This window comes from Elaeis guineensis, chromosome 1 (assembly GCF_000442705.2).
Source record: "Elaeis guineensis isolate ETL-2024a chromosome 1, EG11, whole genome shotgun sequence".
NCBI classification, from domain to species: Eukaryota; Viridiplantae; Streptophyta; class Magnoliopsida; order Arecales; family Arecaceae; genus Elaeis; species Elaeis guineensis.
Genome location: NC_025993.2, coordinates 6743582 through 6770729, shown reverse-complemented (window position 1 = coordinate 6770729; position 27148 = coordinate 6743582). Strand labels below are relative to the sequence as shown.

Sequence of the window (27148 nt, the reverse complement as noted above, 5' to 3'; positions counted from 1 at the left end):
CGGCAAAACCTACTAGGGGCGTAGAGACTCTCCTGAGTCGGTCGGTCGACAGTCGCATTCGGAAGAAGGTCGAGTAAAATAAAATGTTAGTCGAGCTTCCATTATCAACAAGAATCTTTTTTACATCATAATTCACTATTGTTGTCGAGACAACAACAGCGTCATCATGGAGAGTTTGGATTCCCCAAGCATCTTCATCTGTAAAAATGATTACATCATCCTAACGTGGCTTCTTCGTCGACTCCCCTTCAGCAGTCGTCTCTCGGTCCAGTCGTTTGGAGATCATGTTGATGACTCCGACAGTAGGCTGATTGTTTGCTGCCTCTTCAGTCAGTTGGGGTCGTCGGTCGGGAAGGAGTCGAATCGGTGGGTCCTTTCGATACTTTTCGAGATACCCTCGTCGTATGAGGGTCTGTATTTCATCCTTGAGTTGGATGCATTGCTCGGTGTTGTGACCGTGGCCATGATGGAATCGACAGTATTTTCTCCGGTCGTGGCCCTTTGCCTTCAGAGGCGGAGGCCATCGCAGATATTCCGCTCCTTCGATCTCCATCAGGATCTGCGCATGAGGAGTGGAGAGAGGGGTGTAGGAGTCATACCTGCGATGCGTCGGTCTCGGACTCTGCCGTCGGGATGATCTCGGGCTCCGTCGTCAGGGCGAGACCCGTTTATCGGTTAGGGGACTATTGGGTTCAGCAGAAGCCCGATTTTTCTTCCACTTCTCCTTCTGATCCTTGCTCTCGGTCAGACATCGGTCGGAAGCTCCTTCGTCCGCGTGCATGTATTTGTACGCGCGCTCCAGCAATTCGACATATGTCCGAGGGAGGATTTTGTCCAAGGAATACATGAATTGGGATCTCCTTAGCCCCCTCTTCATGGTCGAGATAGCCATGTCTTCATTGAGGTCCCGAACCTCAAGTGTGGCCATGTTGAATCGGGCCACAAAGTATCGGAGTGTCTCATTTTCTCCTTGCTTAAGGGAGAAAAGACTGTCTGAGGTTCGTGACGATTTCCAGCTAGTGCTGAAATGGGCCACGAAAGAATGCTCGAGCTGTCCAAAGGAGTGGATACCTCCTGAGCAGAGGTCGGAGTACCAGGCCCTGGCAGCTTTACAAAGTATGACGGGGAAGCCGATGCAGAGGAGGGCATCAGTTGCCCCTTGAATTATAATGAGAGCCTTGTAGCTCTCCAGATGGTCAACTGGGTCGGTGGAGCCATCGTAAGGCTCCACATGAGGCACTTGAACCGACTAGGGATTGGTTCGTCGAGGATAAATCGGGAGAGAGATTGGATGGTCCAAAAGTCGACGTCGTTTGAAGACTTCTGACCATCCGCCTGGAACTGGACAAGCCGACGGTCGATTTCTTCGAACTTACGTTCGTAGTCGTCCAACCGTCGGTGTTGAGAAACCCCAGGGATCAAACCTCCCGACGAATTTGAGAGGGAGGCAGACGGTGTCCGCGGCCGCTTCTCCTTCCTCGCTCGCTCCAGCTGGGAAGGAGAGAGACGTCGAGATCGATGGGTGTCGCACCGTGGCCACCTCCCCCCTTCTTGGTGGGAGTGCTGAGATGGCTGCTCTTGACGAGGAGATGGAAGTTGATATGGGTGTCGACGGCTGCTTCTAGACGGCATCGGGTGCGCCGTCGGTCGTTCCACCGATGGTTGCGGCAACTAGGTTGGTTGTTGTTGGAGGTTTTTGACCGCGTCTATCAGAACAGTCATTTGCCGCACGATCACCGCAATCTGTGCCTCCGTGGTCACCACAGGATGCGGAGAGCTGGGTTCCGCCATGGAAGGTAAAGGAGGGGTCTCTTCCCAGCGGGAAGAGTGCCTCGCCGATCCGGTAGCTCTCGATCGTTGAGCCCTAATTTTTATCATCTCAAGAGATTTTTCAAGCTCTATGAAGCTCACTGTCTTACCACCGCCACAGCGCCGACCCCCTACCTGACGCGCCAAATCTGTTGCGGCCAATCCCTTCATCGCCTGATCGTCGGGAACGCGCACCTGCAAGGAAAGTCCTCGCTGATCGAAGATGTCTCCGACGGGGACCCTCCGATGCTTAAGTCAGAGAGGAGACTAGGCAACAGTGAAAAAACTAGGGGCTCAACGAGAGAGAGAGAGCTTACCAAAATCGTTGCCTTACCCCATTTTTATAGTAGAATGAGGTATGGTCCCGCCATCAATGGTGTAGACAACTGGAGAGTTGTCAAATATCGGGGGCTATCAAATCATCGTGGGTTGTCAGGTCATTGGAATTAACCCATGTCCTTGGCAGGACAATGCCCCATGGCGGTCGTACAGCATGTCCTTGGTAGGACAACATCCCATGACGGTCGTACAGCATGTCCTTGGCAGGACAACATCCCATGACAGTCGTACAGCATGTCCTTGGCAGGACAACAGCCCATAGCGATGGTATGGTATTTGGATGGGCTGGCCGACTATATGTCGGTATTTGGTTACCGGAACGGCGGGTGATGACTCGAAAACACCATCAGTTGATCTGGTGTCTTGTGGAAGTCGGATATCGGCTGCAACCCCCGATAGTGAATCGATGATATGGGATCAGCCGCTCGGTCGGTTGGAAACAGTATTCGCCTGTTTGGCCGGCATACCTTTGGCCGAATATTGTCGACAGTCATTGTCGGAGTCGTCTGTCCGTCCGATGGGTAGAGTCGGGCGTCGGTCAGATCATTTCGAGGATAAGTCGGTGTATAGGGGTCAGCCGATATATCCCAACAGAAAAGTGTCCATCTGAATGGCACATGTCAAACTTCAACACAAAGTACAAAGATCAGCCATGTGAGGAACTCCCAACAACCCTAGGGATGTTCATCACAGAACTTTGTTTTAATGGGCCATTTAAATGCCAGGCTGATTTTCCTGTGTAATTGTATTGATATGATTCAGAAAATGAGACTGGACCAAGGTTTGCCATACCGTGCCGAACCGACCGGTACACCCCATCTCGTACTGGACCGATAGAGAACCGGCACGATTCGGCCGGTAAAATCGATACACCAGCGGTACTGAAGAAAAAAGAACGAAAAGTGAGAAAGAGAGAGAGAGGGGAGGGGAGAGAGGAAGGTGGGAGCCGTCGGAGGCCGACGGTGGCCGGCTGCGGCCGTCGAAGGGCTTTCGAGCCCCGTATCGCCCAATAGGGCTTTCAAAAGAGCAAAAAAGAGAGAGAGAGCACTCGGAGGGGGGGCGAAGAACCTACCGGACGGACGGTACCTGCGTTGCAAGGCTCCCGATGGCCGGCGAGTCGATGCCGACGGCTTGAAGACGGTCGAGCGGATGGAGCCCCGGATGCATTGCAAGGCTCCCGGTGGCTGGCGAGCCGATGCCGACGGCTTGAGAGCGGTCGAGAGGGCGAAACAAAATAAATTTTTTTTAAAATTTATAAAGTCGGCAATTGGATTGCCGACTTAAGAATTTTTTTTTTAAAATAAAAATCATGAAGCCGACAAATCGTTTACCGACTTCACTTAAAACCATATTTTTTAAAAAAAATTACGAAACAGGGACGATGCCCCTGTTTCACACCTGCAGTGCCGCGCGCGTGAACTGCACCCTCCGACGGCCATGACGACCAGTCGGAGGCCATCCTGCGGCCCCGCCGGCTCTTTCCCCTCCCTCTTTTTTTTTTCTTCCTCTTTCTCTCTCTATTTCTCTCTTTTTTTCTTCCGATTTGGATCGTCGGTTTGGTATGGTATTAAACCATACCGAATCATACCGCCGACCAGCCGAAATAGCCGACAGTACCAGTTCAGCATACCTTGAACTGGACCGTGATAAATATATAAGGAATTGAGATCTCCACACCCATTTGTTTATACCTGACTTAAATAGGTTTGTTGTTAGATTATAACAAAAGTTCATTCTCATCTGTCAGACAAAAAGCATAGAAAACAGAGAATGATATCACTAAAGAATTATTTAAAGAGAATTATAATAGGTTTATCATTGAGAGGAAAGATCTGACATTTGTGTTAAAGATTAAAAGTTCAAAAGAGAGAGAGAGAGAGAGAGAGAGAGAGAGAGAGAGAGAGACCCTTGCTAGGCTGCAAGGAAAGCATTTTTTAAGAAATCTAATCACACTTCCGTAGTTTTCAATCTAGTTACTCCACCTTAAATATTCTGGATGATATAAACAAACTAAATTAATTAAAGTATGTGGCTGTTCTAAGTGTTTATCTTACATAAGCACATGCCATGTCTTAATGTATGTTCTTTTTCTTTTCTTTTCTTTTCTTTTTTCTTTCTGATAAAGATGGAAGGAGAAGATCACCTTAATGCATAAAATTACTTTTCAGAAAATGAACACTATGAAAAATGTTTTTCCTAAGCATGAAGCGAAGAAAAACCTAGTAATCTGGAAGCGCAGAAGCTGTTGCTCATGTGTGCATGCGGCTGGGTGCACATATGAGAGAGGGAGAGAGGGAGAGGACTGTAGTTGACAAAACTTTTTCTCTAATACATAGTGAAGTGTTTATGTAACACCATAAAACTGAGAGTATGATCACGAAGAACGTTATCGTTCGACCTAGGCTAAATTTAATGTCACTTTCATCTTCATGAATTATTTTGGATAGCAACCTTTTTTAATATAACTTGAGTGTGTATGACAAAATATTAATTAAAAAACTACATAGGAAGACAAAAATCGAATCATTTTACAATTTACTTGATATAGCAGCTTATTAGGTATAATATCCTTGGGCTGTAGGCGTGGTTTATATGAAACTAACACAGCAAGCCATTTTTTTAGCGACAAAAATTTTCAATTCTAAAAAATAAATTTCATTGTCTAAAATATTTGACTACAAAAAAGAATCTCAATGCCAAATTTGTAATCAAAGCTCCATTGATAAAACTCTTCTACTATGAAAGTAGTAACTTGTCATCAAAAATTGGAATTGTTGCTAATAACTCCATAAACTGTGACAGATATTTTGTCACTAAAAGTACTGAAATATCACTATCCAAAAATCCATTTTTGATGTGAAAAATTGGCACATCTACATTCATCACAACATCTAGTTTTGTCGCAATTCGCAAAGTTATTTTGTGCTACGAAAAGTGATTTCTTCTATGAAAATATCTTTTTTTCATGATGAAAAAAATTTTGTCATTAAATGTTTGGCAACGAAGGTACCATGGAAGACGAGACGATTCGATAATTAAGCATGCCTTTGTATCTAATTTCAAGTATATCTAAGTCTAACAGTAGATTCTTTGTTGCATATTGTTTTCTATTGTTATTGTTGGAGATGGTTAATGGAAATTAACATGTTTTCTGAAGCTCAAGATATTGAGTTTTAACTAAAGTCTAAAAGAAATGAACGCACATAGACAAAGGCAGCATCCAAACAGGCAATGCAGATCTCCAGGGAAGTGGTTTACGAGGCGGCGGAGCCGACCAAGTCCACCGGGGAAGCAGTGGCGCCACCGGGTAGAAACTTGCCTGTGTTCTGTATGAAGATATGACGCAAAGAACGAGCGGGATTAGATAGAACAAGACTGGGAGATGGAGAGGAGAGAGGGGAGTTTCCGAGGAAGAAAGCGAGGGGCGATAGGGCTTACGATGGAGGGACGGTCATGAAGCAGAGGAGTCGGCCGGGCTCGGCGAGGTCGACTCGGAGGCCATGGAGAACGAAGGAGTCGTAGTATTTGGAGGGGAGAGCGTCGAGGACGAGCTGGGGAGGGTCTCCCCCGGCGCTGCCCCAGCGACCGCTTCGCTACGTCCAAGTCCATGGGAGCTTTGGGACAGGAAAGATAGATTTGGGCTCGGTGGCCAGGCGGATTTGATCAAGGACTCGTTTGCTTCGCGGGGAGAATCTTTCCTTCCCAGGAAGTAAGTTGTCAGGCAGTTATTTTTCAAAAAAATATTTTTTAAAAATAAATTTTAATATATTTAATAAATTATAAAAAAAATAATTTATTATTAAATAATTTATATTTAGTTGAGTATTTATTTTTTTAAAAAAATTATGTAAACTATCTATTATATCTTTAATCAATATACATGATACCTCTTTGCTCCTAAACTTTATATAAATATTAATATTATATTTATATTAATGTAAATATAATATTAATATATTATAATATAATATTAGATTATAATAATTGAATGTATTAATATAATACTAATATATATCAATACTATATTAATATTATATTAATATTTTTTAATATAATAAATTTATTAATATAGATATAAATATAATATTAAATATGACATTACATTAATATAAATATTAATATATTAATAAAAATATTATATTGATGTAAATATTAAATAATATTAAAATATAATAAATATAATATTAATATTAATATTATATTTATATAAATATTAAAATAATATTAATATTATATTATATTACTGTTCAATATTTCATCCTAACCATTCATTGATATTTTGCGAAGTCTTAGTCATGGATCTTAAAAGGATATTTTGACAAAAAAAAATTATCACTACTTTATAAAAAGTGCCAAAACTTATCTCTCCCTTGGATTTTCATTTTTCATAAAATATGAAAAGTAAATTTCTATGAAAAATTTTTTTTTTACTCTCCCTCTCTTCTTAAAACTCCAACTAAACAACATGTTCCCTCTCCACTTTTAAGAACTATCTTTTTCCTTCTCCACTTCCCGTCAACCAAATAAGTCCTAAATGAAACTTAGAGCCCGGCAAACACTATATTATATACTAGCAATAGGTCTCATGCCATGCATGTTAAGGAAAAATGTTAAACAAAAAATAAAGAATCATATATATATATGGATGGGATCTTCATTCAAAATTTGGTGTCTTGCAGATGTTTGAGGATTAGTTTGAGGGATTATCTAAAATAGATTTTTGTTAAAAAATTAAATATCATATATGCTTGGGTTGTTTTGTAAATGAGGTGGTTGAAAAAAAAGAAGCCCAACTAAATTTTTGAATTAGAAGAAAGTTTTAAGAAAAAAATAAAATTACATATGCATCTATTTGTGCAGATTCTTTTTCTAACCCTTTACCTTCAATATAATATCATTCTTATGTAAATTTTATTAATTAAATTTAATAATATTTTGATAAATAATTTTAATAAATACAATATTTAGAGCATATTCTTACTTTCATTGAATAATATAACATAGATATTATGACTAATATTTTAAAAAATCTTATAATTTAATAAAAATTCAAAAATTTAGCTGTGAAGATCACCTCAAACTCCAAAATCGGAGCACCATGCACTATTTTAGTACAAACTATATTTTTTTCCAAAAATATGATGATTATTTGCCATCAAGTTTAAATTGAGGATCTCTTCTATAGAGATAAGTGCTTTGGTGTGCAAACTTAGGTGAGACTTAACTAATGGTACGCAAGCAAACAAAGCAAAATACAAAACTGATCCAAACCTCAAATTTCGATTCGGTTTGAATCAGATTTTTTTAAAATTTAGTTTAGTTTCTATTAAAAAATTTAAAAATCAAAAGATTGATTCAATTTTAATTTTAATTTTGAAAAACTCAATTTAAACTAAATCAACCCATTAGGGTGTATGTGTATGTACATAGGGATGGCAATTGGGTCAGATCGAGTTGGTTATGGGTTAAGTCAATATAGATTAGATCAAAAAATCATCAATCTAAATTCAATCTATTTATTAAATAGATTAAAAATTTAGATCTGAATCCGACCTGTTATTAAACTAGTAACACAATCTGACCCACTTAATCCATTTATTAAATAAATCAAATTAAGTTAAATGAATTAAACAAGTTAAATAGGTGAGATTAAATAGATCAGAAACAGATTAAGCAAGTTTTAAATAGATTAAATAAATCTTAAATAGGTTAAATAGGATAAATGGGTTAAACAGATTATCTAAGATCTAAATATTAAATGAGTTAAACAAACCAAATATCTGAAATCTAAATTTGATCCAAATATTAAATGGATTAAATAGATCAATCTATTTATGATCCAAATCCGTTTAGCTCAAATCTAAACCTATTTATGACAGATCAAATATGGATCAGATTGATGAGTCGAATTATATTTTGCTGGCCCTATATATATATATATATATATATATCATATGAACTATCATCGATTCATTTATATTTTATCCTAACCTCAATAGTCTATTGCTTCTATATTTAGCCCATTCCACAAATTACCCCTTTAGACCATCCTATAAACTGCCTATTTAGCATGATTAGAAAAAAAATTAAAATAGATAACAGTCTATTTAGCCCATTCTATAAGCTATATATTTGACATAAATTTAATAGTCCATAACCTAGTAAACCGAACAGAATTGAATGTATTTTTTTAATATATATATATATATATATATATATATATATATATATATATCATATGAATTATCATCGATTCATTTATATTTTATCCTAACCTCAATAGTCCATTGCTTTTATATTTAGCCCATCCACAAATTACCCCTTTAGACCATCCTATAAACTGCCTATTTAGCATGATTAGAAAAAAAATTAAAATAGATAACAGTCTACTTAGCCCATTCTATAAGCTATATATTTGACATAAATTTAATAGTCCATAACCTAGTAAACCGAACAGAATTGAATGTATTTTTTTAATTTGGTTTGAGCCATTTTTTCTATATGGTTGGCTCGATTTGGATTTCTATTTTAGAAAATCGATTCAAGTTGACATGATTTGAAACTTGAGCCCAAACTGAACCATACATGCCCTTAGGCTTCACATATAATCGCTAGCAAAGCCGCTTAAACTAGCTAGGCTGCGATTACCCACCCAACTTCAAGTAATCTTGGTTAGGATTGATCTTTAACTCAACCCTATCCGACCCCATCCAACCCAATCTGGTGACACAAAACTGATACATTGATAAATAAAAGAATAATCATGAAAAAAATCCTAAACTATTTGAGAGTTTTCAATTTCATCTTGAATTTTAGTTTAGTGCAATCAGATCATTAAACTTTTAGAATGATTCAATTCCGACCTTTGTTACGTCTGTCATCTAGGCGTCATTAAGAATAGATAATATGGCATCACGTGAGGGTCACGTGAGAGGATAAATGGGGCTAAAATAGAAAAAAGCTTTTTTCTTTACTTCTTTCTTCATCTAAGTTATATAAACCGATCATCCCTCCTATTCTCGGTGACTCAACACCAGTGATGGTAGTGGTTTGTCGATTGGCGAGAAGGTGGTGATCTGTCCTTCATTCGCATGATAAAGATAATTTCTTTATATTATATTTTGTTCATTCTTTATCTAACTTTTACCTTCCTGAATCCATCTATCCTTTTCATCCGACTTATCGCTGATTGACTCTGGTTACAACTCATAAGGGCAGCACATCAGTGAGAGAAAGATAAGTGTTAAAAGACATGGCATCTACAAGAGTTAGAAGGTCGTCACATGACTCCCCAGTCTCTAGCATGGAGTCAATTGGAAGCTATGAAGCTCCTAGTCAGTGCAAGTGTGATTTTGTAGCTAAATTATGGACTTCATGGAGCGATAATAATTCTGGATGAAGGTTTAGGGATTGTCCAAATTATCAGGTGAGTATGATCGGTATCAACTGACTCTTTTTTCAATGTTTAATTTCTTAAATTGTGCTACTATGAGTTTTTTAGTTATAATATGGATATTAATTGGTGGCAGAATGATTCCTATTGTAGATATTTTGCTTGGATTGATCCAGAGATAAAGAGTCGAGCCAAAGTAACTCTACTTGACAAAAGAGATGAAGCAAGGGACTTGAAAGCTGATGTGAAAAGATTGTCTGCTATAGTTGGAAGATACAGAGAAGAAAGTTCTAGTTTAAAAGAACATGTGGCTGAACTCAAAAGAAAGACAATCAATTTATTAGAAGAAACAGAGGATTTAAACAAAGAGGCTACTGACATCAAAGATGAGGTATCAAGGCTGAAAGCAGAATGTGTAGAGTTAAAGAGGAAGCTTGCTAAGCATACGGCAAAGGAGAAGCTATATGTGATTGCAATCATATTTTTATTCATTCTGCTAACAATAGTGGTCATATTTTGATCAACTTTCAGTATGCTATTATGTAATGATTTTAAAAGTGGTCATCATACCATTTAGACCAGCTCTAGAATTTTAAAGATTTTGAAAATCAACTTTGTAATCAATATTATACTTCAAAGTTATTGAATGTAATGGTTTATGTTTGATATTTGTATCTCCTTTTAGTAAAGTTATCTTCATTAAAATAAACTTGCGATATGAAATAGTAAAGCTTGAAAGAGATTAAATGGTCAGTTGGCACATGCATAGAACCAACAAATATAAAATGGCACAAGGAAAGTTCTTGAGTGAAATGACATGTCAAGGTGTGCTAAGCATCATCCCTTATATATTAAACAATGAATGCTTAAAGGTCGAGATGTGTTTCAAATAGGTTGATTCATAGGTCATACATATACTGCAAATCAAATTTGATTGCCCCTACCTATGTTTGAATTTATAGATGAGACATATATTGGAATTCAATTTTGATTGCAATGAAGTTATTGGAATTCATAGATGATAGCTATATTGGAATTCAATTTTGATTGGCCCCCCCATATTTGATTGCCCATACAATATATGATACATATATTGTATCAGAAAGTTATGTATCATAACCTTTTGAAAAAGTGGAAATGCCAATGAGAATGCCATTGTTAATAAAGCTAAAATATAAAACATTCAATCCCATGCCACTATTAATTAAGTCATGTGCCACTGGGAAAGGTGAAAGTTGAAACATTAGTTGTTAAGAACTGTTAATTGTTAAGAACTGTAAGATACACTGTTAATAAACTCCAAGCTTATTGAAGCAACAACAAGTCTCTGAGAGCAGCTTCAAGCATCAACTCATGTCGAGCACCTTAAGACAATTCCATATGTTTTATACCATCACATGAAATTTATGGTTCATTGTTCAACTTAAGAGACAAGCAACCAAGGAATGCTAACATACAAATTCTGAATTACAAACTTGTTCAGTTAACTAAAACATACATTTGTTCCCTAATAGAGTTCGTTGCACATACATTGATAGAGTCCTTTGCACATACATTATTAGAGTTCTTTGCACATACATTTGTTCTTTGCACATATATTCCTTCAGCTAACTGAAACATATATTGACAGAATTCTTTGCACATACATTTATTCTCAATAATTGAAACATCCAAACCAAACCCAGGACTCATAATTCCAACCTGAAAAATAGAAGTTAATAACAAACATCAACAGTGAACATTTACCACTAAATCAAATATAATGTAATGTATCATTATATTGTTCCATTACATATAACTTGAGCTATCAAAAGATTTGCAAACAACCAAAAATAACCTGAGCTATTACAAATATGAAAAGTTCAAATCTATTTGTAATAATCTGAGCTATTACAAATAACCCAAAATAACCACTGATCTATATAAACAAGAAGAATAATCATCTTGAACTGCTTCCACAGCGGCAACACAATGCACCATATCAACAAAGCATTGTCAATGATGCTACCCTGAGTTCCTGACTAATCAGACAATGGCTGAGTTTCTTCATTCTATTTCTTCCTTCTAGCATCCACTTGTGCTCTTAGTAATCCCATACTAATTTGAGTTACACTTCTTCCACTGATGTATCTCAACCGGCTTGGTCTCTATACAAACCAATTGCACATATAAATCAGTAAGGTGACATTAAACAACTCAATTGTTGGACACAAATCTTATCATAAAATTTTTTTTTTCAATATCTGGGGAAACATATAGCCTATAACCCTCAGGAAGCATTTGCCTTCTGCTTCTCTTAATTGGCAGTTTTGCTCGCCTCCTGGTACTGGTTCCGATAGATGTAACCTGATACAAGAAAGGTAATAAGGCATTGATATATAATGATCAAAATAAAAAGGCATGAAATTGGGAAGTAAATTTTTTTCTTTTGGTTGTGATGATCTGATTTTTATTTGGCCTTCCTCTAGGTCTCTTTGGAGGTGGATCAGTTGTCGATGAATCACTTTTGTTGGGACAACCCTGCTTGTTATGGCTTGTTTTGAAGCAAACCTGATAGGTCATGTGTCTTCCATATCTTAAAATCTTATGAGGATGCTTGGATTCCTTGTGTGGGTCCTTCTTTCTCAATTTTTTAGGTCTGCCTGGCATTACTCTTACTGGTGGAGGTAGCACTACCTCTGTACCAGTCCTAGGCCATAACTTTTTTCCATTCACAAGTTGAAGTACATACTCATAACACTTCTTCCATGCATCCTTTGTATAATATGCTGCCACATAATCCTCTACGTTATCATTCTTATGCCATATAGCATATATGGCATGACTACATGGTATGCCTGTTAGGTTCCATTCATTGCATGCACAGCTCCTATCAACCAAGCTGACTTCGTAGGATTGTCTCTTGTATGTGACTTCATATTTGCTTTCACCATATTAAATTACCTCACATCATCTTCTTTCTAACTTATTTTTTTCAATCTTTTCTTGTATTCGAGGGCAATTTTTTCATGCCACTTATCACTTTGTTCCCTTTTCTTTGCCATTTGGACCATTAATGCCCTCCTAATATCTTTAAGCATATCAATCAATGACTTTTTTCTTGCTTGAAGTATGCAACTATTGAATGTCTCAGATATATTATTGTCTGTTACATCACAGTTTGAGAATGGGCTAAAGAAGGCTTTAACAAACTTTCTTGGATTTGCATTCGTGAAGTCTTTCCATGCTTCCTCAAATAAAGCTTTCATCTCATCTAGTATATCCATAAAGTCTACCTTTGTAGTACACTTGATAGCTTTGAAGAAGATGGACTTTAGAACTCCACCCCTATGCTTTTTTCTCTAATTTTTATATATATGCCTTGCACAATTTCTATGCTCAGCACGTGGTAGCAAATCGTCGATTAATTGAACCAATCCCTATATATAACAAGCAAAAATAAATTAGTATAATATTTCATAACTAAGCAGATATATATTTAAAAAGCAATGGACTTAAATTTATCTTTTGCTGGTCACTAATAACAATCCAGCCCAACCCATCTCCAAGTCGTAGATCTTCAGTCAAAAGATTAATGAACCAACTCCAAGAATCTCTACATTCTACCTCTACTATAGCCTATGCAATTAGAAACATTTGGTTATTAGTATCTCTATGAATCGCAGCTAATAGCTCTCTCTTACAAATCCATTTCAAGAAACAACCATTAAGGCCAAAAATGGGCCTACAACCTGTCAAAAATTCTTTTCTAAGAGCTTCAAAATCAATATACAATCTTTGGAATAGTAAGCCATCAGCGGACCTCTCAACCTTCATGATTATTGTTACACCTTTGTTGCTTCTCCTGATCTCTTCACAATAATCAGGTGGCCTTATATAATGTTTATTGTGAGATCCTCTAATGGTCTCCAAAGCCAATTGCCTTGCCCTCCAATACTTAGTAATGGTAACATCAACTTCAAATCTTGTCCTAATATCATGCTTCGTCTCTTTGGGCTTGTCACCAAGATATAGCCTAAGCTTTTCTTCAAATTCTTTTGCAATCCATTTAGCTATCATTTGATTGTTCTTATGGCTTCTTACACATCTATGCTCATCAACATAAGTCTTGATTTGGAGTCTATTAAGATTTTTCTCATATGAACACCATATTCTGAATGAACACCCATTAAATGTACATCTTACTTCTGCTCTAGTAGCCTCGTTCTTTACAAACCTCGCATCAAACTTTTGTGCTGCACTATACTTGACATAGCATCTTTAAAATGTTCAATAGTGTTGAATGTCATATCTTTATAAAATTTGACATGATGCATATCAATTTTTGAATTGAAATAAGCCCACCTCTTCCTCTTCGTGAGGTCACCAAGCTCATGCTCAAGACTTGATTCAGGTGTGTCAAACTCAGATGAATTATGATAATCACTATCGTACCCAATCTGCTCTTCAAGTTCATCTAAAGGAGCATATATACTTGCTCCTGTACTTTCACCCACACATGGTAAATGCTCCCTCTACACATGATCCTCCTTCTTCTTAGTTTTATTCTTTTCTTCCCTCACTCATTCCCTCATAGCTATCAACTCATCATCTATTAAAAGCTCAACATCTGTATAAAAGTTGTCATCAGTCTCTTCATCCTCACTGTTATTGAATGGGACATACTCTTCATCCTTACTGTTATTGAATGGGACATACTCTTCATCCCTAGAACATTCCTCATCAATCTGAATTAGCTCTTTAGGTCTTCTGTCAAGTACCTTTTCTTTTTTTTCTTTACCACTGCTTGCTGACTTTGCTTAGTAATTGCATTCTTTAATTAATTTGCCCCTTGCTGGTTGTTGTCCAATTCCTTTGCTTCTCACTGGTTCTAAGCCTTGATTGTCCATAAACTGTTTAGTAACACTTCTAGTCCTAGGTCTTCTTCTACTGATTGGTTTGTTGATTATTTCATGGTCAATATAAATATAAAGATATTCTCTTCTATCCAATGCAAGATTTATCATTTCTTGAAGCTGACCATCTTCATAACCAAGCCTCATTCCCTAATCATCATTTGGAATATACACTCTGCAAAATAATCTTACAACTTTATCCATGCATAGGTTGTCCACTATATCATGTAACTCATCATAAGATAAGTTATCTATGTCATGGATATCACAACATGCCACATTCCTGCCAACATATTTAGTGCATCCATCCATCTTGATAAATTTTCCACCATGTTGTATAGCAATGATTAGACAATCCATTCTGTGATATGTTAAAAAGATTGTATTGAAACATCAGTAATAATAGCAAAAAAATTATGTCCAACAACAAGAAAATAGTTACACAAAAGTCTGTTTTAAGAAGTAGCATACTATCATCTAGCACAAAGATGTCCTGGCTGAAAAAGAAATGGATTCCTATATTCCATGAATATTGAAGACAACAAGTTGGGACTGCATTCTACTAAATCCAAAAACATTAAACAAAACTTTGGGATTATATGGGGACGACTTGGGACCTATTTTATTACAAACAAAAGCTTTAATTAAGCTTCAACAGCTTCAAAAAGCTTTGGGACCACTTAGACGATGATGACTTGGGACCCATTTTACTACAAACAGAAGCTTTAATAAAGCTTCAACAGCTTTAAAATACTTTAATATAATTTGGGACTATATTCCATGCACATCAGAAAGCTTTGGGACCACATACGTACAACCAAAAAATTATTTTTTCAGTCACTTGCTACTCAAAATCAATTTTTTCTTATTTTTTTTCGGATCGAAGAAATTAGGATTTATGAAAAAAATCTACACAAATCTTAATAAATAAAATCAAAATATAAGATAAAAAAATTATCTTATAGAAATGGAGGACTACCGGTCACTATCTGCTCGTCGATCGATAAAGTACCACTCTCATCAGAGTCGTCGATATCCAGTCATCAGAAAATGGAGGCAAAGAATGATCGGTGAAAGAAAAAAAGCCTTCTTCCATGTCAGCCCTATTAACCCTCTCACGTGACCCTTACATGATGCCACATTATCCATTCTTAACGGTATCTAAACGGCAGACATAACCAAGGTCGGAATTGAGCCATTCTAAAAGTTTAATGACTTGATTGCACTAAATTAAAATTTAGGATAAAATTAAAAACCCTCAAATAATTTAAAATTTATTTTATAATTATTTTATAAATAAATAATTGATACCTAACAGAATTTCTATTCTGCGAGTTCGCCTCCAACTAAGTTCTTTAAGTTTGACTCCATTTGGATCCCTTGAGTTCAGCTCTATGTTCAACCTCATGTTTTGCTTGCTATCCTTCTTTTAGAAACTTAACTACAAGGAAAAAGAAAAAAAATCATTAAATTCATCACGGGCCTCAAATTTTGTGAGGGGTGACAAATATCATTTGGCCATCCAATATTAGTTATACGGATCTCACATCTCTGTAACTTATCTTTATATTTCTACAATTACAATAAAAAATCTTGCAACTACATTATACCCAATTGTAGCACTTGATATCCCTCTCTAAATTAATAGACCTTCGTGTTAGTTATGTTGTCCAATACTAGTACTATACTACTACATCACCCGTGTTATATAACTATTATAATGAGAACTCCAGAAGTGTGACCCCACCCAGAATATTTGACTTCACTTCTCCTTTTCAAATGATATAAAACTGACCTGTTTGATTTATTGACATGTGCTTTCTCTCCTCTTTTTTTTTTTCCTTCCTCTCCCTCTCGTTGAGTGAGACATTGCCGAGTTGGGCTTAGACTGAACTACGGGCTCCACTTTTTTCATGGAGGCCAACCATTTATTCTATTCTCTTTTTTCTCTATACGGCATTACTTATCTTTGTTACACTCATTATGTACGAAAAATCTAATAATTTACCGTATGAAAACTTGATAACCCATCAAATTTTTATTTTTCTCAAACAAAATATTTTGATTCTTAATCTTCACACCTCATGGATCTTGCACCCCATGCTGGAGTGAGGATTAGTTTCGAAAAGCACCACTTGCCACGGGCTTTTACGTGCTCGACACTCCATGCATAATTACGTGGCATATATCTATGCTGGTAAAATAAAAATAAAAAGAAAAAAAAGCTTGGCGATAATGTTGTGCTAGATCGAAGAAATAGAAACAAGTGAATGAAAATAATTTAGTTAAGTAACCCACTTCTGAAAAGCTTTGATAGTTTATAGATCCAAAAAAATCCTTAAAAGTTCTATCCTTTGAAAACAATATCGAATGCAAATGTGATAGAAGGTTGCACTTTTTAATTATTTTTAATCAAAAACTATATTTAAAAAAAATGAAGTATAGAATAAAAATTAAAAAATAAAAATAAAAAAATAGAAAGTTAAAAGAAAATAAATTGTTACTTCCGATTCTTATATTCCATATATTTATAAAAGTTTAAAAATAACAAATATCTAAAGTGATGCAATTTTTTAGAATCCAAACATTACATACATTTTATTAAAAAAAAATAATACTATAATTTTTCTTAAATGTTACAGATTTTTTTCTGAGTAATAACCACGCAAGAGTTTGAAATATTTTAAAATCTCGAGTATAAGCTGCTTAAATATTTTAAATAATTAACAAAGTTTTATCTTTTTTTAAATACAATAATTATTAGATAATAGTATTGGTGTGGATTTCTATCTCAGCCTTGACCGAGCACGTCCTCAGCATCAACTAAAGAACTTAAGAGATCGGACTTCAGTAGCCAAAAAGAGAGCAAGGGAGCATAGATGGTAGTTCAGACTTCAACTATGGCTGAGGTGATCATCTCGGCTCTATCGAAGTACTCTCAAGCAATGTTTTCAGAATCGGACCAGACCGACTGGATCAATCGATCGGATTAAGAATCGATTTTAATCTCGGAGCGGAACTTGGGTTGAACCTAGTTGATCTTCAACCCATAAAAAATCGACAAGAACCGGTGAACCGATTGACCTATGATGAACCGACCGGGCGATGGTTTAATCGTTTACGGATAAAAAATCATCGAGGGTATTCTAATTCTCTGGATCGGTCCCGACTCTTCGTCTTCAACGTCTTCCGATCTTCATTTCCTTTCTTCCGTTTGTCGTCGCCGCCCAAAGGCCAGAGCCCTAGCCTCATTGTCGTCGCCCACAAAACAAGTGCCACGGTCTCTGCCTCTTTACGATTTAAAGCCCCAGAGTAGGTGCTCGATTTGGATCACTGCACCTGTCCTGCCACTCACCAGCCTCTCCCCTCCATCGACCTCGTCCCTAACCTCACCCTCCGTCGCCTCATCCATTTTTGGTCCTCCACCTCCTCCTCCTCCTCCGCCATCGCCAATGAGATGTCCTCCACCAATCCCCTTCCCGCTCTCCACGATCTTGCTGCCTTCTTCTCCAACCCCACCATCGAGAACCCCGAGAAAAACTGCCTCCTCGCCGTGGGAGGCCTCGCAAAGATCTCAAGGCGATCCATCCCATCTTCGATCTCATTTTCCCTTCCTCCTGTTGCCGATCTCAATGTCCAATGCTCCCAAGCTCGTTTCTCCGTCCACCCCTTACTTCTAGGGGAGAGATCTGGTGCCTTTGGGCCTCTTCTGATCATATCTCTTCTTGACGACGAGAAATGTGAGGAGGGTGCCGCTACCTCTTCCGGCACATATATTTTTTTTTTTTCTTTTTTTCCCTCCCTGAAGGTCTTTTTGATGCATAATGCATTTGGGTGTTTGTGATATTGTTTCCATTGCTAATTCTTATCGTATCGTAATCTGATACTTCATTTTTTTTTATTTTTTATGGGAGGTGTGCGATTCTTATTTATTTTATTTTATTTGGATTCTTTCCATGAGAAAAGATCGGGACTTGATAGTACTTCTGGGATGGATTTCTATAGCTCACCACTCCTAAGCTTGTAAAATCAAGATCCAAGTATACGTTTACTTGTTGTTTGATCGCGATCTCTACTCTTTTGGCGAATCTGGACGAATCCACATCCGCCCTTATCGCTGTTCTCCGAAATAGGAGGGCCTACTCTATCTCTCCTAGAATGATAGGATCTTGGGTCAATTGATCGGGCTGACTGGTTAACCCTTGATCCTTTTTTCATTTCAATCCAATATTTGATTCGATTTTGAAAATATTGCTCTCAAGTTGGCTTAAGCCGACCTTTGCTTGCTTATGATGTACAGGCTCTATTGATGGAATCCACTCAGCTTTCGATTTAAGAAAGTCAAGATAAGAAAAAATATTTTTGCGATCGAGTCACTTTTCAAAAAGAAAAAAACTTCTGCCAGCCTAATCTTCGAGCAATAATCAGGGATCGACCAAGACTCCATAGCATGCACAACTCCAACTCTCTTTCTATAAATAGAGGGACGCGAGGATCCTCACAGTAAGTTCTCAACTCTCATTTTCTCTTTTTCATTATTCTCCATCTTCTGATTTGAAAATCGAAGGATTCTCATCGAAAAATATTCCGATAAATTTTTTTTTTTTGTAGATTCTCGAGTCGAACTCGAAGTTCAAACAATGTCTTCAACATATATCATCCTCTTGTCCATCCGACTTTAGATATGGGAGTTGGATGTAATAGATACAATAATAATTATTTTTTAAAATAAAAAAAGATACAAAATTTTATTTTATTTTAAAAATTATTATTATTAAAAAATAGTATGATAATAATTATCTCTTAAAATAAAAAAAAAATAAAAAAAAAAGCCCCATCAATGGCACACCGGATTGCGCAGATAGAACTCCGGTCCACGGCCAAGACCGCATGCAGACGGCTGCGACCGTATTGTTCCTCTCGCAGATGAGCCCACGCAGCTGCAAAAAGACATTCTTTATGGAAGACGGCAGATGGGAGTATAATTACCCAACGTCACGCGCAACGGTTGAAAAAAAAGTTACGGATCACAGGTCACCAATTAGCCTGGACAATGATGCCGGCTTTTGTATCAGAACGCCGATCATCCACGTTAGAATTTTTCTTTTTTCAAACTGACACCCGTGTACACACGTGGTGATGCTCGTGTCACCTTTATATTTGAATTAGTAATTAGTAAAGCAACGTCACAAAGATTTGAATGCAAAGTAGCTTTAAAAAGAAGTCCCATGTCAGTTACTTGGATTTTTTGGTAGTAGTGTCCAGTGTCCTCCCACAATTTTATTGAGTATTTTACCATGTTCACAGCATTTCAAAGCTGCCTCTTTTCCCTCTTAAAGATATAGGTTACACTTAAAAAAAAAAAATTAAAGAAATAAGCTATGTAACTCAGTAATATTTAATTACCTTAATTAAGGGTACTTGAAGTCATGCAGACTATACTTTAAAAATATATATTAAAAAAAAACTTAGATACGTTTACTCCATTTATTTTTTTTATTTTTTTCTGATAAAGAAAAAAAATACAAATCAAAACAGTGAACAATCATTATCGCTTATAGAGCTGTGCATGCGGAGATGATGGCATTCAGATCGATTTCAGATCTGTGCAGCGTGTTATCAAACTGTAGATTCGCTTAAGGGAGGTGGATCCTTCTTTTGCACGAAAGTTACAGCCTTCATCTCTCGCCACTTCCCTTCCTCGTTATCTGCAACATCCTCTCCGCTCCTCCATTAAATATCAACCACATTACCCACCGCAGCAAAAAAATATAGACCACATTAATTACCAAATCTAACTCAGAAACGTAGACTCCAAAACAACGGCTCAAACAAACCATTAAAAAACCCTGACCGCCATCAGGCCCTCTTCTTCCCGAGTCCCAACCGTGCTCCACCGCTAAAACGCTCTCCAAAACCAAGACAAAGCAAGCAGAGTCCAGAGTCCAAAGAAGACAGAGAGAAGAAGAAAAGACGAAGAGAAGGAGAAAATAAAGCCTCTTCTTCCATTCTTCAAGAAAACGATGGTCGGATGGCCCAGTTCCGGCAATCAGGCGTCGATCGGACATACCCCGACCCCCACGGTGGCGTCACCGCCGCCGGCCGCTCCCGCCGCCCACGCCGCCCTGGCAAGGCTCCCCTCCGCGTCACCGCTGGCGCCATCGCCGTGATCCTCGCCCTCGCCCTCCTCGTCGCCTTCTCCAGCCACCACCTCCTCTCCCGCCACGGAGGTCTCCGTCTCCTCTCTCCCTTATTGCATCCGGTCTCGTTTTCTAGGGTTGGTCCTGGTTTGGATCTGATCTTGTGACAGTTTGGTTCCATTGTGCAGAGATTCGAAGCAGATTGGATGATGAGAACGTCGGGAGGAAGCTGGAGTCGAGGCTCAGACTCAAGGGAGCGATTCCTAGGGTTCTGAGGTTCGGCAAGGGTTCCGGCAAGGTTGGCTGGGATTCGAGGTATTGGGACAGGGATGACAGGAGGCGGGACCGGGATTACGCTGAGGAGGACGAGAAGTTTCCCGGCGACGGCGGCCGGACTTTGGAGAATGAGAAGGTCGGGAGTCGGCGGAGCCATTCGGCGGATCATGGATGGTACAATGAGGGCGGGCGGGCGGAGTTGGATTCTTACCGGGAGGAATATGAGGACTCTTTGAAGAAAGGAGGGAAATTTTGGGGGGATGATGGAGTTGTGAAGGGTAATGCAGATGATGATTATGGCTATGGTTTTGATGTTCTGGATGATGGCATCGACGAGGAGTTGCGTTTTGGTGGTGAGGGCAAAACTGGCGGAGATGCAGTAACTGGTGAATTGAAGAAGGATTCTTCTGTGATTTCTGGAAAAGGGGGTGGTGGTGATAGTAAGAGGGAGAAGAAGCTGGCATCGAAAAGGAAACCAAGGCGTCACAAGTTTTCAGGTGAGTTTGCAATCTCTTTTGTTTGTATTGGCTGTATGATATTTATGTCACTCGAATTTATGCCAATTTGATCACATTGTAGTTTTCTCTATGAGAAAAAGAATTGCAGTCATGATATTAGCATAATAACCATCAATAAAGACGAGGGTCCATTTATAAAATAATATCCAGCATATTTTTTATTGGATAAAATGGAAGTTTCATGAGGCGTGTTATATAAACTTAGGTGGACTATATATTCGTGGCTTTTGTAGATGCTTTTAATTGGACAACCTGAATTACCAACCATAGAGGCCTCTGTAACAAATTGTTGTAGACTTCTCTAGCACTTGCTTGTGCTTATCAGGTGTCTGATGCTGGTTATGTTGTTGCCTCTACTCCAGACAAGAGATGAAGTGATACAATCTGGAACAATTACAGTTACAGAGCCCATGGTCGTTAAATTTAACACCGGTGAAATTGAATTCTAATTGTGAAACCATGTTGAATAGACAGTTGGAAGTGCTAGTTGTGCGGATGGTGGATACCTGCCACGGATGAGTGATTGCGGCAATACATAGTAGCTTAGAGAGTGGTAATATGTCTAATATTAGAGTGCAAGAATGTGTGCACACATGTGTCGAGGTGGGTGAGAAAGAGAGGGTGCATGGTAGCTTGGAGGATGGGTATATATTTAATAGTTTTAAACATAGTCCTCTACAAATAGAGTAAAATCTCTTATTATGAAGAAGGCACAACTAATATACTGGTCTTTTAATCTTTCTTGCTGTTGCTGAAGAATCCTTTTGGTTATATATTTATGCATTGGTATGCAACTTTGTGTTTCTCTGCCTAGAAAGCCACAAGCCACAACATTATTCATAAACACATTTGCATGGTGGAATTCCCAATCACATTCATAGTTTGCATCATATGGTCATGTATTTTGTATTAGATGCCCTGATGAGACTCTTCCTCTTCATATAATTTGAGATTTTTTTTGTTTTTCACTCTTTTTCTGGTGGTGCTTGCTTCAATTATATTCAAACTTTTGTCAGGCTCATCTTGCAAGATAAAATTCTTGAACACTACAGCTCAACTTGTGGAGCCTTTAGAGAGCAAGAAATTTTCAAGATTTTCCTTGCAGTATAAAGAAATAGAAAACAGTTCTAATGATTTAAAAAATTGGGAACCAAGATTTGCGGGGCATCAAAGTCCCGAAGAAAGGGAGGAGTCATATTATGCACGTGACCAAAAAATTAACTGTGGCTTTGTAAGAGGTCCTAAAGGATCGCCAAGTACTGGATTTGATATGGCAGAAGATGATGTGAGATACATGAGCAGATGCCACATAGCTGTGTCTTCTTGCATCTTTGGAAAGTCAGATAATCTGAGAACACCCTATAACAAAGTGGTAAGAGGCTATTTTCTGTTGTTTTTGTTTTCTATGAACTGAAAAGATTCGATGAATCAGTTGTGAATGAAAGTTACTAAAGCTGTCTCAATATTTTCTCCCTTTAAGGTACTTTCTAATTCAATGGCTCTTTCTTTTTTCCCCCTCCATGTTTATATCTTCATAGACTTTTCTTGCTGAACAAGCAAGTCCATGAGACTGTTATGATTTTTTCTGGTTTTGAATGCTTAACTGGGATATTTTATTTTGTGGTGTAATTTGGTATTTATTTTGCTGTTGATCAGGTGGGTGAGCACATTACCTTCACGTGTTTGACTATTCATACTTGCACTCTACTTGTTTTCTGACTAGTTCATTAGTTTTTAGAACACTGACAACATAAAACAAAAATATTCGAGCATCCATTATAATTTTTTTTTTTTTAAAAGAGACATTGGGTTTCAATTTACGATCGAGATAGTAGTGATTGTTATGACAGTTTTATTTAAACATTCTAAATCTCTTCTCTCTCCCTCCATCTCTCTCTCTCTCTCTCTCTCTCTCTCTCTCTCTCCCCCCTGTCTCCTCTCTTCCTATTACTTGAGCTTGCTCACTGTTTTTACTGCTTTTTGTTTGAGGACACACACACACAGCAATTGTATTGCATGAAATCAACCATGCTGCTTCTGCGACCACACCATTAGAGTTAAGGTCTCTCAGACCTTGATGCCTTTCAATGTGATTGTATTTCATTTCCATGAATTGACCTAAATAACTATCTGAATATCAAGTATGTGAATAGTTTTAAGGGGATAATTGTTAAAAATAATCAGCGACAATGACTTGAGACACTGTCTGAATAGATTTTTGGGCAGGCCAGAATGTCTTGAATATCTTCAATGCCATATACAGAATGGAAGAAATTGCCTCAAACTTTGGACAAATGATTGTTCATGGTGTTTTTGTATTATGTATGGCAGTACCATAGATGATGCGCAAACTCTTGTCTATGTTAGCTTGTTCAAAAGATACGAGGCTTAATTGTTTGAATAAAAGTATTTTCTTACAACAACACTGAGATTGAAGTACTAGGAAGCAGTCATAAAAGATTGTTTAATAACTGACAATTTTCTTATGAAATAAATGACATGCAATATGAGAAAAGGATCCCTGTCTTTGTTTTGGTGTGATTTTTGATGGAGAAGATTATTAACAAAAGGGTCATAAGTTTATTGAGGAGGACTTCAGTAACAGAGATGATAGAGGAACTTGAGATGAAAGTGAGATACGATTTTAGCAGTAATGGACTTTTGGTAAGGATGATGGAATTTTCAACCACATTAATTTACTCTGGGAAATAATGGCAATTACAAAGGCTGTGAACACCTGGTAGTTGAGTTCAAAAGCATAATTGGCGTCCAATTCATTGGTGACTGTGGGGTGCCAATGAAGGATACAGTGACAAAATTAAGAAGGCGGATGTGAAGATGAGGTTGTTGTCAGATGACTTAGCAGAATTTGTGCAACTTTTGGTTGGTGAATTTAGTAGCCTTTCCACATCAAGTAGATGGATTTTGGTGCGAGTCTTGATGAAATGTAAATTAGAATTTCGTGAGAAGCAGTGCAATGTGGACTCAAGCGGGCAGTGCCATGGCAGTACCTTGTGTTAGAAACGCAAAGGTGCATTTGGGGGAGACTAACAGTTGCTGTACAATCACAACAATCTTAAAAAGTGTGGAAAATGTAAGGCCAAATGCTTTTCCTCATCGCTTTCTCTAGTATATGATGTAAAGTTTGATCCTATATTCTGCTAGATTGCTTCTTGGAAATTGTTCTGAAGACTAGTTATACACACTATTGTAAGAAACTTTAAATGTTATCAGATGATGTGGTGATCTATTGTTTCTGTCTCTAATTATAAATGCCTGCTGTTACTTATGCATCGTTGTTGAAGTAACAATCACCATCTTCTATCATGGAGCACTTTATTTCCAGTCTTATGAGCACAAACATAAATTTTGCAGAAACAATTTTTGATAATTATATGCATGGCTAATCATCATACAGGAATATAACTATTCTGCATTATGCAGGTTACACGTTTGTCAAGGAAAAATGTCTGCTTTATTATGTTTATGGATGAAATCACATTGCAGACATTACTGTCAGAAGGTCAAAAAATAGACAATTCAGGGTTTATTGGCTTATGGAAGATTGTAGTGGTAAAAAATCTACCTTACACTGACATGCGGAGAGTTGGAAAAATACCTAAGTTTTTGACACATCGACTTTTCCCTTCTGCCAGGTAAGAATCAAGCTGTTTAGGTGAGCAGATGAAATTTGGTTTTTCAAAATTATTGCCTTGCTTGGATATCAATTCCATTGTTTTTTCTTAAAATTTTATGATTTGAAAACTCTTCATAACCTTGTGAGTTGATTTTACTTGATGAATATAAATGGTGCTTTTCCACATAAAATGTGTCATATTGTTAGCAGTGAGAGAAATAAAGTTGAAACCCATTCCCCCACCTCCCTTCCCTGCCTTCGCCCATTTCTCTTATCCTGCCTCCTTTTTTTCCCAACCCCAGAGGACAGTTGTAGTCAGTTTATCCTGTATCCTTTTGTCACTTTTGCTGTTAATATTTGCAATATATTGTGTAATTGCTGTTCAGGTATTCAATCTGGTTGGATAGTAAATTGCGGCTCCAGAGTGATCCTCTCCTCATTTTAGAATATTTCCTTTGGCGTAAAGGTTATGAGTATGCTATTTCTAATCACTATGATCGTCACTGTGTGTGGGAGGAGGTGTTGCAAAATAAGAAACTGAACAAGTTCAACCATACGCTCATCGATCAACAGTTTGAGTTCTACCAGGCTGATGGGTTGAAAAGATTTGATCCCTTGGATCCTAACAGACCACTACCAAGCTGTATGGAACCTACTTGAAATATTGTTCATTGAATATGGCTCAAGTGTCGCCTAATTTGATCACCATCTCTGCTGTTAATTATGGACAGATGTTCCTGAAGGATCTTTCATTGTGAGAGCGCATACGCCCATGTCAAACCTATTTTCCTGTCTCTGGTTTAATGAGGTCGACCATTTCACTTCTCGAGACCAGCTGAGCTTTGCGTACACCTATTTGAAGCTGAGAAGGATGAATCCTACAAAACCTTTTTATCTCAATATGTTCAAGGTGATAGCAAACACTTGCAGACCAGAGATACAACACCCCATTTTGCTTTTTGCTAATCACCATTTCTTTTTCTTTGCTTTATGAAACCTGTTTCAGGACTGTGAAAGGCGGTTTGTTGCAAAACTTTTCCGGCACAGAGCAGAAGATAAGGGCAATATTCCAAATCAATTGTTGAGATGACATTTTTTGATCCCGTGGGAATAATCGTCAAAGGAACGTACGATAGGCTTAGTCACAGTCATTGATGTTGGTCAGGTTCCAATGGCAGTTCCTTGCCTGGGGCTGCAAGTTCACATGGCACTATTTTTCGTGTCCTACATTGCTCTAATTTTAATATTTTTGTTGCCACCTCGTTACACGTTACTGGAAAATTTTCATTCTTTTTTGGGTGCTGGTCTTTCTTTCCTTCTTTATTCTTTGGTATTACTTGGGGCACTTTTAAGTTCCTGATTTTTGTGCTTAGTACTGTTGTTTTATGTATCTTGTAGATCTGGTAATGCTAAATTTTTTGCTTGGGGCACTTTTAAGCTCCTGATTTTTGAGCTTAGTACTGTTGTTTTATGTATCTTGCAGATCTGGTAATACTAAATTTTTTGCTTAGTTCCATTCTTTCTTATTTCTCTTTAGCTTGAGCCTTGTTCCTTCTTTCAACATGTGCAAGAGTGGTGGTTGGTGTCAGTATCAAAATGAAAGTGCCTGTTATTGAGCTCAAGTTACATCATTTGTAGTAATATGCTTTTGGGAGCTTCGTTCACACTGTTCATCTTGGTATAAATGTCTATCAGCTAATTTTCTGGAGATTTATAGAAAGAAGATTACTGGATGTCCTCAGATATCACCGTCAGCAGCTGTGAAATTTCATTGTTACAGCTATCATTAGATGTTATATTAAACAGTGATGAACACTAATGGTGTTATTTTGCTGAGGATTTTAGGTGTTTTGCTAATTTTTTGTTATTATGTACCAAAAAAGTGTACTTTATTATGTATTTTCAATTATTTTTAAATAGATATAATCCACTTGGAAAAGAAAAAAGTGTACATGTGATAAGAGCGTAGAAACAAAAAGAAACATATCTAATTTGTTGATCATATTATTTTCATGGACATCCATGAAGAGAGGAATTAAAAGTATTCTCATCCCCAAAATTGGGTGATATAATTCAAAAAGAAATAAATTTCGCTGCGGTATTTTTTTATAATATTTTATTATAAAAAATATTTAAAATAT

At 37.5% G+C, this 27148-nt stretch overlaps 1 protein-coding gene across 1 annotated transcript; it reads left to right on the top strand.

Moving 5' to 3' along the window:
• The first annotated feature begins 20264 nt into the window (after nt 1-20264).
• Nucleotides 20265-26302, top strand: LOC105037429 (uncharacterized). Its single transcript, XM_010913097.4, has 7 exons — nt 20265-20666; nt 20765-21349; nt 22387-22742; nt 24815-25026; nt 25394-25650; nt 25739-25917; nt 26014-26302. The coding sequence occupies exons 1-7, from the start codon at nt 20468-20470 to the stop codon at nt 26095-26097; spliced, it is 1872 nt and encodes a 623-aa protein (XP_010911399.1). The 5' UTR covers nt 20265-20467; the 3' UTR covers nt 26098-26302.
• Nucleotides 26303-27148: the final 846 nt, after the last annotated feature.